Source organism: Pholis gunnellus (genome assembly GCF_910591455.1).
Source record: "Pholis gunnellus genome assembly, chromosome: 7".
Lineage (NCBI taxonomy): Eukaryota > Metazoa > Chordata > Actinopteri > Perciformes > Pholidae > Pholis > Pholis gunnellus.
In genome coordinates, this window is record NC_136533.1 from 14,132,510 (window position 1) to 14,148,405 (window position 15,896).

A 15,896-nucleotide genomic window follows, 5' to 3' on the forward strand; every position below is an offset into this window, starting at 1 on the left:
CCATCTTCATCAGCCTTCACTTAGAAATCACACATACAGTTTGTAATTTTCTCATTATCTAACAAGGGCTGTGGTGTTATTTTCTCTCATTTTCCTTTTAAAATTCTCCGCTTAATGAGGGAAATACATTACTGAGCACACACACCACATGCTTTCACTCTCTCTCTCTCTCTCTCTCTCTCTCTCTCTCTCTCTCTCTCCTTCAATAATAAAAAAACATGCACTCCTGGCAACCGAGGCTTCATTAACTCACCCCTCTAGAGGCCTGCATGCAAATGAGCAGTGTTTGCTTTGCACATCAATGAGCCACGTCACACTCAATCCAGAATACCAATCTATCTCACACATGCGCACACACCCATGCACATATAGATGTACAGAGTCACATAAAAGCATATATACGTACAGTACTACAGTAGTACAAAGGAAGGAAGGACGGAAAAGGGAAGAGCAGCAAAGAGACAGACAGACCAAAGATAGAGTTGGGGCAGCATGTGCTGTGTCTCCATCCATCATAGTAAGTGTTATGTGGCTCTGAGCTGTTTGGGTGCTGTGTCATTACATCCATAATGTCTGTTGCCTCTCACAACACACACTATCAATCACACACATGCACGCATACAAACACATGCCTACAAACACACACACACACACACACACATTATTGAGTGTTTCAGGTAAAATTAAACAAAGTTCACTGCTAACCCATTACAAGCCATAAAACCACTCCTCAGTATCTGTTACTAAATCCCAGCACGGCTGGGTGTTCTGGACTCATATTTGCTCATGCGTCCCACTAAGCGGGTGGGCAGACACTGAGCGGACTTGTGTGCGTGAATCTTAATGCATTTGTTAATCTGGGATGTACACATGTCTTGGACAGTCTACAATGGCCTGCACATTATGTCCATTGATCCTTATTACAGAATACACACACTGACATGTACACAACGTCTGATAACAGTAATGCATATTTTTTGTGCAAGTATGTCCGTCTTTTTAGTACATGTTGTTTGATATGTAGTTGTGTGTTTTTTTTAGCCACCATTGTGCTGAACGAACTCAACTGGTCGGAGGCATTGGAGGAGGTGTTTAGAAAGAACAGAGAGGATGACCCGACCCTTCTCTGGCAGGTGTATGGCAGCGCTACGGGCCTGGCTCGCTACTACCCAGGTAATTAAACAACCAAAAAAACAATCTTTGCCTTTTAACACAGGAGAGAAACATTTGACAAATAGTAAGAAAACTCTGGTTGATTATTTGGCCTCCTAAATTGTTCGTGTATCTGTTCATATGACACTGAAGTTGTGTGCGTTTCCTTCCATATCAAATCAGAGGCGCACTCATCAGCCGATTATTATTTGGTTCACCGGTAAGATGCAGGGTGTGGATTTTTAAATCAAAACCACAAACAGCCAGGGAACATATTCATGAGTTTGCTTGTTCCCACAGCACTGAGCAAATAAGTTCAATAAATAATCTTCCTTGCTCAACTTGCATTGATTTTATATCTGGTGCCATAGATGGTGTCATGTTATCTTTAACTGCATTAGGGTAGTGCTGCTCACTATTGGGAGTGTTTTCTCTGCCAAGCTATTTCTATTCATGAGATTCCCTGTCATCATTGACACTATATAGCTTTATGGGAAAGGTTTATGTCTAATATTCATGAATTTTCATTGGCGCTGAATTTATTCCTCTTTCTTCCTTTTCCCCCCCTTTTTTAACCTCTTAGCATGCACGATAGGCAGTCACACTCTCATACTGGCTTGTTTTCATGGTGCTCCTCAATAATAGTATACAGATAGAAAGCACCTGATTATTGTCAAACCAAGTGATTCCCGTGTTTTGCATCTTGGAAGTATTTTATCCCATTTCCCTGCTGTTTACCTCTGATCGTGAGCATAAAACATGTTGGAATGTAGAAGGGGTGGGATTTCATCCAACAAGCCATGATGGCATAAAAAAAATCTTTTTTTTATATCTTCCCAAAATGGCTGAGAGGGACTAGACGCTGCTGGGCTGAATATGACCCTGCATGTAGCCAGATATTTGCAGATCAACACTTCAGTGATAGTCAACACATATCTTATCTCCTCTGAAAGCTTCTCCCTGGATGGATGCTCGCAAGACCCCCAGTAAGATTGACCTGTATGATGTCCGCAGGAGGCCATGGTGAGACAACTGCTCCAAAAACTACAAGTAGCATGACGTTAATTAAATGTTGGTCAGAATTCAAGCCAAACATTTATAATTTGATGTGTTCAGGGGTATATATGATTTATCTTTTTGTATTATGTAGTTGGTTTTAGTTATAGTAAGTGCATGAAGGGCTGGGTGATCAATACATATTATTTATCAACTTTATTGTGACAAATATAGTCACATTGTGTACTTTCTTTACAAAATTATGTTCAATTGATGAATCCAATCTAATTTTATAAATTGTAAAATTTAATATAAAGTTCTGAAAAAGGTACGAAGTAGACTTGATTTTTTGTGATGTAATATGTCATATCATAACATATATGTCATAATTCGTATCGATATTTGAAGTATTCTTATTTGCATTGGTATATTAATTTCAGCAATATTCCCCAGCCCTAAATATATGTAGACCTCAAATGACTGTATATTTTGTAGGTAATATTGTGCTCAAAATATATTATTATAAATGATACAGCGTTGGCTTACAAAACATTTTTAACTGCTCAGAGTGTGTGTATGTCTCACAACAGCTTTTCTTTCATATATTAATGTCCTTCTAGGTACATTCAAGGAGCTGCCTCACCCAAAGATATGCTAATCCTTGTGGATGCGTGAGTTACTTTATAGCCTCATTGATCCATAACCTTCTCACATCAGTCATGATTTCCCCTGATTATAACACATGCCTTCCTAGAATTACCACATAATGCAATGCATTTCCCAAGGCAGACGCATTTTTAATTATATTGAGTACAAAAACTGAGCAGACAGATTGCAGTGAGAAGCTGTTGGGTATTTTTGTTGTTGTTGCAGAAGCGGGAGTGTGTCTGGCTTGACTCTCAAACTGATCAGGACCTCCGTGAGTGAGATGCTGGAGACTCTGTCCGATGACGACTACGTCAATGTAGTTTATGTGAGTATTATTAAACCCATCACTGACTCTTGGGTGGTCTGTTTGTGCGAGGCGACGGGAACACGACGCACGCTGAGAAAAGGGGCAGAGTGACGGACGGATTCAGAGTGTGCGCATGAATGGGCTTATGTACATTTGAATGGAGATACACACATAAAGACATTGTGCACGTACACAGCACACACATTCACGTACACACAAGAGAGACAGAGATGGATGACAAGTAATGAAATATGGATTTCTCTCAGGTCTGGCCACCCTGAAACAAAGCTTTAATGAAATACCCACAGCTCTATTTGGTGTACAGGATTAAAACTCGGCACTACATGCCCCACCTCCTTACCCGTGTATGTGTATGTGTGCGTGTGTGCGTACGCATGTGTGTACATTCCCACTTCTCCTATAGGTATTAAATCCGCACTTCTTGGAAACACTCATTCATCACCCTCTTGATCAGTCCATCACTCTTTCCTTTCATCATTGAGTCGTGCAATTCCTCTCAGCATTTTGCCATACACCTCCATACATCTCTTTGTGTCAACGAAGGACCACCTTGTACACAACACGCTCCGCCTCTTCTTTATACATAACTACAACTTTCCTCCTCTCACTGCCTCCACTTTCTTCATCTTCGTTCTTATTTTTCTCACCCACCAATCACCTTTATAGCCCCCCCCCCCCTGCACCTCCATTCCACCTTTTCATTCTGACCATCTATTCTAGCTCTTCCACACTTGTGGTAACACTCAAAAAGAGCCAATCAGAAGACTGTGTGATACTAAAATGGGTTCCCGTGAAGGTGTTTATTGAGATGGGTCTTTATAAAGATTGGAGCTGTCTTCTTCCTCATTGCACAAAGACAGCCTTTCAGCCTCTGTTTCCTCTCTCCGGGGACCCTTTGTCTTGGACACAATGTATTCTGTTTCACGGTGGACTTGTGATTCTGCAAAGATGTGCAATTATCGTAATCCGTCGAGGCGCTCAGTGTGTGTGTTTATGTGTGTGTCTAAGAAAGTGAGATTAGTTCAAAGAGTGAAGTCCAATTCAGTTTTAATTTAGAACTTTTTTGTTTAAATTGTTTTCCTACTTTACTCCAAAACTGCATTACACCCACTGCTGTTAGTGGTCCCAGGAAAATGAAAGGCACCCATTTAAAAGTGCTAAAAGAATCATTTACATTTATTACAATTTGGGTCTTTAAATGTTTAGCTTTGGCCAATGTTTCAGTAGATTACAATAACATTGTCCTGACCAGAGTCATTTCTGAAATCTGGGAATACTTCGACATTGCTGCAATGAAGTTGAAGAGAGTGAGAAACATGAGCAGTTAGACCATCAGACAGGTTGTAAACAAGCAAACAGTAAAGCCAGATTATCCAAACCACTTTATCTGGAGGTAAAACTGAAAGTGAGTGCACCCAAAATGTTGGTAATAATCCTTTACTGCACAGTAAAACTATGTGTGTGCACAACCACGGTAAGTACTGTAGGACGTCTGTAAACTGTGAGGAGTGCTTACAACAGACCGTTTGGGTCATAATTGTAACATTCACTTTGTCTTTGTTTCCAAATGTTTGGCTAAGCTGGGGATTTGTTTACAACCCGTATGATCAAGTGATCGTGTTTCTTGTTTCATTTTGACTTTTTTTTTAATATATTATTGAAATGTTACCACATTTTCAGATCCCAGTAATGTAACTTTGTGTGTGCAATGATATTGCCAGTTGGAAGGATTTCCAAAGCTACAAAAATAAGACAACAATAAGTTGTAATATACCAGAATCATCCCTGAGTTGCTTTGCTAAAACTCATTATTCTTTCTCTCTGTCACCCCCTTCTTTCTATCCATCTGTTTCTTTCCGTCGTTGACTCACTCATACACACCCACACACACGCACACACATCACCCTATGTCTGGCCCTGAGGGTGTTGTAACCTGACACTATATCATTAATCTCTGATATTACCCATAAATCCCTGCCCATTAACACTAGCCCAGGGACTAAACTGGCATTTGGCCGTGGAAGATGCTCACACACTTCATGCGGTAGGTCAGAATAATGCTGATGGCTGTTTCTTTCCGGTCAGTCTTTCCATCTCTATCCTCATCATTTTTTTTTGGCACTTTTGTTCTCAGTTTCTGTCACACTCCTATCTCACTGTGCCTCCGTCACCTTCGTCCAACCTGTTCAGCCGTGTTAGCTGGTGTCAGCGTTGTGTTAGCCAGCATCAGTCTGGGCAAGCCCAGCGTACCAGAGAGTCCAGCTGGATTAGGGCTTGAAGATTAGCCTTCTCTCTCGTGTCATCACTAATCCATTACAAAGACCTGGACCGTCACACACACACATCTACACACACACACACACACACACACACACACACCTACACACACACACACACACACACACACACAGACACACACACACACACACACACAGAGCTGTTGTAATTGGATCACAAGGGAACAGTGGAATTTGTTGTAGTTCGTATTGACATTTTGTGTGCAAGGCCAATAACACGATTTTGCAAAGCCTGAATGTGTTTTTTCACATTGTAATTCTTACAATTACAATTATTTACATAATTTGGCTATCTGCAAAAATCATATCTTTCTAATCAGATTATGATTGATGTGTCACAAACACTCCGTGAGCTCATTACTATCTCTGGCAAGAAGTTTTTGTTTTTCGACTTTGTCAGCAGGATTACGGAAAAACTAGTTTCATGAGACTTTGTGGAAGGGTGTAGTATGGGCCAAGGAGGAACCCATTCAATTTTGGAGTGGCTCCAAATCACGTAGCGGATACACACATTATTTTTCACTTATGAAAACGGCCTTGGCAGAGGTCTGCCCTTCTTGTTTTCTCTATGAGATACAGAATCTAATTTGTTCTGCTTTTATATCCTGTATTCAAACCTTCTCCCGACTCTTTTAATTTAATATTCCAGTCACTTCCTGTTTCTCACCCTCCCACATTCCCATCCCACCTTCCACACTTCTCCTTTTAATAGATTATGTGATAAAAGATGCCTGTCTGCTCCATGGGGGCAATTATGTGAACTTCCATTCTCTTTGTGTGCTTGTGTGTTTATGTGCTGTCGCCTTGATTCAGTCTTCCATCAAACCACAGCCATTGTGATATTGCCTTTCTGTCCAATGGAGATGTGTATGTCTGTTATTCTCAATCTAAAAGGAACTTCCAGGCTGACAGGCTCATTGGAGACACACACTCAAACACACCCACACACCCATATGGTCAGGGTTCTTTTTGTCTCCTTGCTTGTCTGTGTACATCAGTGTTTTCAGCCTCCCTTTTGGCCATCTCACAGAGACCCATTGATTAGTTGAGATCGATGAGGTGCAGTATTGTTTTAGAAGCATTCTGCCACACAATAGATGTGCTGGTTAACTACACTGCTGTCCCATGCCCTTCACATTCCACTATTATATATTCTATTACATAATTTATTCTGTCGTTTGTGCTTATTGTCATTGTGAGCTCTTTGAATCTGTCCTTACTGTTCGCTCATGGACAATCTGTTTGCTACTGTTCAGCTATTTCACACCAAAAACATGGACCATCAGTTAGACTTGGAGCACGGCTCTGAACAGACGGAGGCAGGTTTTCGGTTAATGTTGGGTGGAGTGTGTGTGCATATGTGTGCCGTGGGGTGGAAATGAGGAGGTCTCACCTTTAAAAAAAGATGGTGTTGCTGCCTAACCTCGTTCTTATATAGCAGAATCTTGTTTCCATGGGTACCAAATCTTTGAGCTCCGAGGATGTGAAGCAATTAGTGGACCTTGATGAATGTGTCTGTTTACCACTGCCTGCTAACATCCAAGTCCAGGTGTGAGTGTGTGTGTGCTGCATGTGTATCATTTATTACATATGCACACACATGTTGTAATTATATGAATGATTTGTTGGTCATAACGCGTTGCTGCTGTTTCCCAGTTTAACACCAGGGTGAAGAAGACGGCGTGTTTCGAACATCTGGTTCAAGCCAACGTGAGGAACAAGAAGCTGCTGAAGGATGCTGTTCAGAACATCACAGCTAAAGGAATTACAAACTACACAAAAGGCTTTGAGTTTGCTTTTGAGCAGCTCTCTACTGTAAGATTTTCCAGTTTTATTCCTTTTGTTTTGAGAAAACATGTCATTTTGTCAAACTTAAGTGTAGCTGAGAGCACAAGAGGCTTTAAACAAGTTTTGAATGTATGTTGCCTGATGCCTCCACATTTTCAGAAGCAGCAGATCATTGTCTGTTACTGCCATCTGCTGGTTGAAAGTGTTACCTCAACACAGCTGTCCGTACAATGAAAGAAACATTAGATTGTTATTCGATTTTCAGTTGGCTGACAACCCTGAAATGGCAAAGCATTATCCTCTAGTGGAGTTATTTATTAACAGTATTGTATTAAGTAATAGGTCTGATAAACTCTGAAGTTGCACTTCCACAAAATGATACGGATGTGGCAGGTTAAAGATGGTGTATGACTTGATGAGAATTGTTGAGAAGTCTGAAGCCTTTGCTATCAGGGTTAGGGTTCATAACACGACACAGTTTGGTTGTATTGGATTGAACAAACAGGGATGGCACTAGAAGAAAGACAATTGGCTCATCCAAAAGCAAAGGTTGCAACCTTTTGGATCGTGAATGTTTCTGAGAAGGAGATAAAAGGAAATCTCTGGAGGTCAGCACAAATAATTGGCTTTATCCTCTGGGGACTATGCATATTCACAGCACAATATCACTATTTTGACTTGATGATGACACTAGACAGGTCATGAAGCGTGAACAGGTATTTTTCTCAAGCCAAAATTGGATGGACCAGCAGACCAACCAAACCTTCCACTACCTGGGTGAAAAAAAAAGTTTAGTTAAAAAATCTTTTGTTTTCCTTTGACTAGACCAATGTGAGTAGAGCAAACTGCAACAAGATCATCATGCTATTTACTGACGGAGGAGAGGAAAGAGCTCAGGCCATACTAGAGAAGTACAACGCTGAGAAAAAGGTACGTTACAGATGTTGCACACACACACACACACACACACACACACACACACACACACACACACACACACACACACACTGTGGCATTGGATACTGCAGTGTGGAATTGTTTGCTTTTATCTTTGTGGATGTGCTCCTGTTTATTAGACTCAGCTTTTTGGAGCTCCCTTTGGGTCCAAACTTCCGTGTGCATATCCTCCCTACCCAAAAGTGTAGGCAGAAGGCAGATTAGGGTTTTCTGCATAATATGCAAAACAAAGACCTTCCCACACGCACACTTGTGCACATTAACACCCACAAATATGCACATGCACAAGGTTGAGGATATTAGCAGGATGCACAAACAGATTTAGTTTTGATCAAACTGTCTCATATTTCACTATTTTAATATTAATTCTAGTTGATTTAAAGTATTATGGCAGCACTACAATATGTTAAAACATACAGTATGCTGTTTTGTGTTTTAAATATATATGATATGTAAATAATCTAATACATTTCAATTGTCATATTCAGAGTACCTAATAACATTATATTAAAGACAAGACAATCATCAATTAATTGGCCTTAATGTTAAATTAAGATAAATGGGAAAATACAGCTACCTACCAGCATTATTTTGTTTAACATTGTAAGAGGTTAGGTCATGATAAATATTGTTGAATTGAATCTTGTGCTCCAGGTGAGGATCTTCACCTTCTCAGTAGGACAACACAACTATGATAAAGGACCCATTCAGTGGATGGCCTGCTCCAACAAAGGTACAGCACAGATCATAACACACATCAATACTGAATATTGATCAGTTTGTAACCGGCCTGGTATTGGATTCAGTTGGTAGTGATTTGAACATCATTTAAGAAACACAAACAGCTGCATATATACTTCAATATACGTGAATCAGTAAAGAATCACATGACAAAAGGAAAACGTCTGGATGTCAATTTACTTGTTTTTTCAAAATGTCATTAACTCATCTGACACTAAGCTAGAGTCATGATGCAGTAGACTACCCTGCATTATTGCAGGCTGTTTCCTTTGCTCCATGTGTTTGGGTTGCTCTTATGTACCCTTGCCATCTATTTCCGTCTGCTGCTATGTTGTCGTTGTGGGATCCTAGCATTAAGTTTCAGTTAAATGATTGTGTCTGATCATTTATCCAGGTTACTTCTATGAGATTCCTTCCATCGGAGCCATCAGAATAAACACACAGGTTAGATCATGGTTTGTTATTTTTCACATTATTTTTTACAGCACTTAACATTCATGGAAGCGTTAATCTGGAAAAATGTATTCTCCAATTTAGGAGTACCTAGATGTCCTGGGAAGACCAATGGTTCTGGCAGACAAGCAGGCCAAACAAGTCCAGTGGACTAATGTATACCTTGATGCTCTGGTACTTTTTGTGTCCTATAATTCATTTTACAGAAATATTGTTCCTGCCATGTTTATTTAACTTAATGAGTTCTTGAGTTCTGAGTTGAATAGTGCATTTGCTTGACTCTCCATCAGGAACTGGGTCTGGTCATTACTGGAACACTTCCTGTCTTCAATAAAACGAAGACCATAGATGACAGGAATGGCGAGGTGCAGTAAATAAATGCATGAACACATGAGAAGTGGAGTGAGCAGTAGCAGGAGTGGGTGGATATATTTTCCCGGTACTCATCCCTTTCTCTTATACTGTCTCTCAGCACCAGAATCAGTTGATTCTTGGCGTAATGGGGATTGACGTGTCTCTGGATGACATCAAGAAGCTCACGCCGCGCTTCACAGTGAGTTTAACACCCACACATGACCACAAGCGCGCAGACAAATACATTTATAGAACCAAAACTCTTGTGACTTGCGAAGTTGTGAAGAATTTTCGCTCCGGCAAATTAGTGAGTGATATGATTACATTAAATTTGTTGTTGTTTTTTAATCATCTGCGAATACAAAATATCTTTATTAATTACAACATCTTTGTTGCATGTAATACTCTTGTTTTTGGGACCACTGAGGCCCTTCTTTTACACACTTTTTAACAATAACTACCAGTTGTTTTGCCATTACATTGTCCTTACATCATGTGGTTTCCTGGAAACAAATATTTAAAAAAAATATATGTTTCTTCTTCAGATTGGTCCAAATGGGTACTACTTTGCCATTGATCCCAATGGATATGTCCTGCTGCACCCCAATCTCCAGCCAAAGGTATGGCATCTGGCCCTATGCATCATTTAGCAGGTCCATGTCTTAGCATTACATTATATTCTGACTATTCCATATGGTTAAACATGAACTGCTTGTGCATAGTGAATAATATGCAGGCTAGCAGATGGTGCAGGTTCTCATCAAACTTTTCCATGTGATGTGACCTTATCATGAATCTTCATCAAAAGAATTATTTCTCCAGTTAGAGTATGACTTGATATCTTCAGTCCTCAGATGTCGGCTTGAATATCTATCTTGCTTTTAGCCAAGCCAATCCAATTTAGCATTTTTAAGTTTACAACGAGGCTCAAAACTGAAATATGAATGAAAATATCCAACAATTACACAAAAACTCCAAGTGGTATATAAATAATATGCTGCCTGGCTTTGCCCAGCCAAAGGCCTTAAGTAGTCTTAAAACTCCTCAAATAAATGCAGCAGTGATAAGAGATATTGCAGAGCTGCATATTGTTTCCCTCTCTTTCTGGAATAAAGGGGGATTTCCTTGTTTTTCTCCTTGTTTTTTTTCCCCAGACTGAAACACTTATCACGGTCAAAGCTGTGTGTGTGTGTGTGTGTGTGTGTGTGTGTGTGTGTGTAGGTGTGTGTGTGTGTGTGAATAATTAAAATGGTTACTGACTTGCAGCTGGGAGTGACACAATGTATGTATTTGAATCCATGTTTTTCTTTGGTGAGCTTTGAACCCCCCCCCCCCACACACTATGACATAAAACACTAAAATGCATCACTGTGCATCTTTTCAAAACTTTCCTAGAAAAGGATTCTTAACAGGAAGCTCAGGCTCAGTAATAAGCATGCTGTCACTTTTCATGAGGTGAGACAAAGAGCAAGTACTGTAGATTGCAGAAGTAGTTCCTAAAGATAGCAATGTAGTTTTCTGCGTTGTAGTCCCATAGATTTTTCCCCAGAATTTTTAATATAGTAGTGGTCATTGTAGGTAATAATTAGTTTTTTGCTGGCCATTATGTATCTTTTTTGTGATCGACAACCCTCTGATTTCGCTCAAACTGAAGTGATGGCACATTCTTTTGTAATGATCACTCTGGACATGGACAATGTGTGGGTATGTTTTGTAATTGCCTACATGTGTTTGTGTGAGCATATTTTGTGACAGCTTTGAAACCGAGAGAAAGTGAGTCACCTATAGTCACATCAATAGCACATGAGAGAGAAAGTTGCTTTAAATGGTCTACGACATTGGATGACTCAGCATTACCTTTTAAAATAGAAATGGTTAAAGGAACAGTGTGTAGGAGTTATGGGATTTTATTGGCAGAAATTAAAAATAATATTCCTAACTATGTTTTACTGTTAGTGTATAATCACTTAAAACTATCAATCGTTGTGTTTTCCTTACCTTAGAATGAGATGATATACAGCGGGTCCTCTTCATGGAGTTTGCTATGTTGTACCGCCATGTTTCTACAGTAGCCCAGACTAGACAAACTATACACTGGCTCTAGCGAGAGCCTTTTGCTTTGTTATGTTCTCTGAAATGCTTGGAATGTGAGGGGTTAACAGAGGGGTATTCAGTTGGATGCAATCTCCAATCTCACCACTAGATGCCACTAATGTCTACACACTGCTCCTTTAAGTTAATTAAAAGGATTTGACTAACTTAAAAATGTCCACGTTTTTGAGTTGTGGTTTTGTAGAGAATTACTTTTTTGTGCAATTAACAGGTTTCCATAAAAGTTGTTCTCTAGTTCTACAAGTGTTGTTGGCGATTTTGGCAGAGCTGTTGCCTCCTCTTTCCTTGTATGCATTTCTTGTTGCACGTCGATTTTATAAGTGCAGCTTGTATTTGTGTGTACTAGAGAAAATCCAGTGGGAAGAGGTCGTCATGGGATTGTTTTGAAATCATGCTTGATTCTCGGAATGTCACGAGATCACGCAACAAATTGCGGGATCACATATCACACGAAAATCCATCTTGTCAAACTTCAAGGACTAATCAGTGTCCTGTTAGGAGTTACTAGCAGCTAAGGGCGAGGCTTAGGTGGTTGAGGCGACACGGAGAGGCGACTGTTCATTCTGACCAACAATGGTGGCTCCTGAAGAGGTTAGCGTATATGCCGCAATAGCATCAGTTATATCAGAGCTGGAGGACACTTCTTTATTGAAAGAAGAGCAAAGAAAAGCACCGAAGGCTTTTCTTGATGGAAAAAGTGTTTTCATGTGTCTGTGTTTGAGGCTCAGAGCCTGTCAATCACTCATTGTTTTGTTGAATCAGCCAAATGGGAGAGCAAGTGAATAGCGATGGTCACCTTCGGCGCTTTGAACATATCCCTTGACCGTCTCTATCTCTGCAGTGGCACTTTCTGTATTTGATTATATTTGTACGTATTTCATATTCATTACACGTATCTCCCTAGTTACAGTAGCGGTTTCTTTTTTTACCTCACCACAACAAGTCTCTTGCTGACATACAGTATTATTTCACTCTCAATTTTTTAAAATCTTTTTAATCTTTTTTTTCTCACTCCTTATTTCTCATTTGATCTTTTTCACTTTGCTGTTCACACCACTCAGTGTTAACATTTTTTCTCTCTCTCTTTCATATCCTCTCCTGTTTTTCTTGTGTACGTTTGATGTTTCATTCAGTGTTGTATCTCTTGATCTTTTATTCTTTCTTTTCTCATTTTCATGTTGAGATGCTTCATCTTCATCATCTTCCTTTGCTGCTTCATTTCATTTAACTTACCATCAAATGTAAGGAACTCAACTCATGCTTTTTGATGAATTGAGTATTTCGTTAATTGCTTTCTCCTCCGTGTACTGATTCACACTATTTTCTTATTTTTAAATTCAACGGCAATCCTAATTCCTTTTCCTTCTTTAAAGTTGAAATGCATATGTATTTATCTATTGAGTCACTGTTTGCGTATGTCAACATAAAAATAGGAAGCTATGCAGAAAGCACTAGTATGCTCCTACCGCATCACCCCAATCGCTGTGGAGGACAGACTGGTATCAGATTGCATGTATTGCTGTTTTATAGAGAAGCACTAGATTACTGCTACCATTTTATACCACCATAAAGCCACTCAGACGTATAGGGTTTTTAAGAGAGGACATTAACAGGGTCCAGTGTCACTTTGTATCAAATCTGATTCAGCTGTGTCTGGTGTCACAGATATGTTGTCAAAATGCTGCCATATGGTACCCTCTATTTTTTATACCACGGATTTGATTGGATTCATGTGCTCCTGAATTGAATACAAAAAAAGTTATTAGAGTCGACTATATGTTTATTCAATGCAACGTCTAAACAAACTAAATAACAATTGCGAAATGGTCCACTGAATTACATAAGATTTTAGTCTCATCAACTCAGCTGGTTTTAGATAGAGTGATATAAAAGAGAGTTATTGCAAAATAAACGTTGCTTCCATCCAAACAACTCAGGATAAGCCTAAAGGAATCCTCTTTTTTTCTGTTTGCATAAATCCTGTTTTTCTGTCGTTAGGTTTGTAATTTGTAATTTTGTCACACCTAAGAGTGCAATATCATCCTTTCCACAGAATCCTAAATTCCAGGAACCTGTTACCCTAGACTTCCTTGATGCTGAGCTGGAGAATGACATCAAAGTAGAGGTAGAGTGTGCAGATGCATGGAAATGCCCTTGCTATACACACACACACACCTACACACACACACACACACACACACACACACACACACACACACACACACACACACACACAAGAAAAGGATCAGAGGTGGATACACATCCAAGCAGTTATTGAGGTACTAGATGACCAGTCCCTGCAAGTGTTTTACTTAGTGTCCCTAACTCGTTAGCATGAGGTTATAAGACAGAATGTATTTAAATCAGCTGATACTCTGTAAGTCAGATTCAGTGATGCTTGAACTACATGTACACGGTCTGTTTCTACATCTCTCCCTATAGATCAGGAAAATGATGATCGATGGTGAGACAGGCGAACGTACCATTAACACACTGGTGAAAACTCAGGATGAGGTAAGACAAAATACTGGAAAGTGAACAACGTTTTACAACGTTGTTCACTTCTTTATATTGTCTCATTTTCACCTGTATTTTGTACAAATTTCACATATCGTAGTATTTATAATAAATACTGATTATGTCACGGTCATAACAATGTACTAACATGAGCATTACTTACATGAATATTACGTAGCAGCTCTGAATGCCAGTTCCTGTTTCATCTTTGATAGAGGTACATAGATAGAGGAGTCAGGACCTACACGTTTGCACCCGTCAATGGAACAGATTACAGGTGAGCAATGTCAGCAATTTTGTAATATGTCTTTATGTTCATTAAGCTGTCTTCACTTCAGACAATGCACTGCCACTAACTACAGAGAGCACTCCAGCCGATGGAGGACACTACTTAAGCCAACAGGGGTCACTCTCTTGTTTCCAACAGCAGGCTCTGCTTGGTTATTGGGAAACACATTTGCGAGATTGTTTTTGCTTTTCACTAAACATACAGAAAAGCAGAGCTTTCTCAAAAACATGGAAGCTTGATTAATTGTGTTTCTCTTGATTTTAAATTCCTTCTAATCACATACAATGAAAGTATTTAAAAGCATGTCACAGGATATTTTGCAGGCTTTGAATTACCTTTTTTTGTTTGACCAGACTAAATAATTCACACAAACCAGACCTCAGACCTCCAACCTCAAAACTCTAACACTGTTACTGTTATTGTCTTTTCTGCAGCCTGGCTCTTTCTCTGCCTAGATACAGTGAACACTTCATTCAAGCCAAACTGGGAGATGACTTGAAAAGAGCTATGTGTAAGTATATCATCCATCCTCGTGATAAACTGTGTGCAAGCAAGTCAATCAGATTTATTTTAGCTGGTGCCTCACAATCAACTCCTATGCATACTTTCTGTGGGTCGTACTCTTGAGTATCTCCTCTTGCTTTGTATTACTCGCTCCTAGCTGGAACCACAACCACTCCTTTGTATTTGCTGCTCAGATCAGCGGATCCCCATGGTGCTTTTCTTTTGTAGTGTAACCCACTGGTCAGTCGCCCCGCACTCCCACACACACTCATCCACATGCTTTCCTCCTCCCACACCCAGCCTAAGCACTAGCTCTTTTGATCTTGTCTACATTTTGCGCTTCTCTCCTTCTTAACTCCCCTCTTCTGGCCCTCCTTCTGGCTTAGGAGAAGACGAAACCTCGCTCCTCTCCATGCTCATTATCGCCTCTTCTACAAAACTTTTTCTTTTCCCTCTTTTGCAGTTTTCGCTATGTTTCTGTTGCCAATTCCATTTATTTACCTCCCCGTCCTTAAGCCTATGGTGCCTTTCCTAATGTTTCATAGGGTAACAGACTACCCGAAGCAGACGGACTTTAATCTGGATTCTTTTTTCTGTCTGTGTCTCTGTTATCTTCTGTCTCTCTATCTAATCTGTAAACCTGTCTTCGCCTCGTTCTCTTTATTCCTCCTATTATCCCTCTCCCCTTCTCCCTTTTTCTTTTTCTTCAGCTCATTTATTTTTTTATTTACTTTTTGCTCTGTTTGTGCTCTCAAGGCTG

At 39.8% G+C, this 15,896-nt stretch overlaps 1 protein-coding gene across 1 annotated transcript in view; it reads left to right on the top strand.

Annotated features, from left to right (window-relative positions):
- The window catches only part of LOC306698083 (voltage-dependent calcium channel subunit alpha-2/delta-1), a gene marked incomplete at both ends in the record, with an annotated part of 52,436 nt that overhangs the window by 23,728 nt on the left and 12,812 nt on the right, over positions 1 to 15,896 (top strand). Inside the window, 16 exons of the mRNA XM_079162249.1 lie at positions 1,042 to 1,173; positions 2,106 to 2,175; positions 2,769 to 2,819; positions 3,022 to 3,121; positions 7,078 to 7,236; positions 8,035 to 8,139; positions 8,821 to 8,899; positions 9,302 to 9,351; positions 9,445 to 9,534; positions 9,651 to 9,725; positions 9,833 to 9,913; positions 10,260 to 10,334; positions 13,880 to 13,951; positions 14,269 to 14,340; positions 14,559 to 14,620; positions 15,067 to 15,143. Of these exons, the coding sequence (XP_079018375.1) occupies positions 1,042 to 1,173; positions 2,106 to 2,175; positions 2,769 to 2,819; positions 3,022 to 3,121; positions 7,078 to 7,236; positions 8,035 to 8,139; positions 8,821 to 8,899; positions 9,302 to 9,351; positions 9,445 to 9,534; positions 9,651 to 9,725; positions 9,833 to 9,913; positions 10,260 to 10,334; positions 13,880 to 13,951; positions 14,269 to 14,340; positions 14,559 to 14,620; positions 15,067 to 15,143 (1,350 nt within the window). The remainder of the gene's footprint in view (positions 1 to 1,041; positions 1,174 to 2,105; positions 2,176 to 2,768; positions 2,820 to 3,021; positions 3,122 to 7,077; positions 7,237 to 8,034; positions 8,140 to 8,820; positions 8,900 to 9,301; positions 9,352 to 9,444; positions 9,535 to 9,650; positions 9,726 to 9,832; positions 9,914 to 10,259; positions 10,335 to 13,879; positions 13,952 to 14,268; positions 14,341 to 14,558; positions 14,621 to 15,066; positions 15,144 to 15,896) is intronic.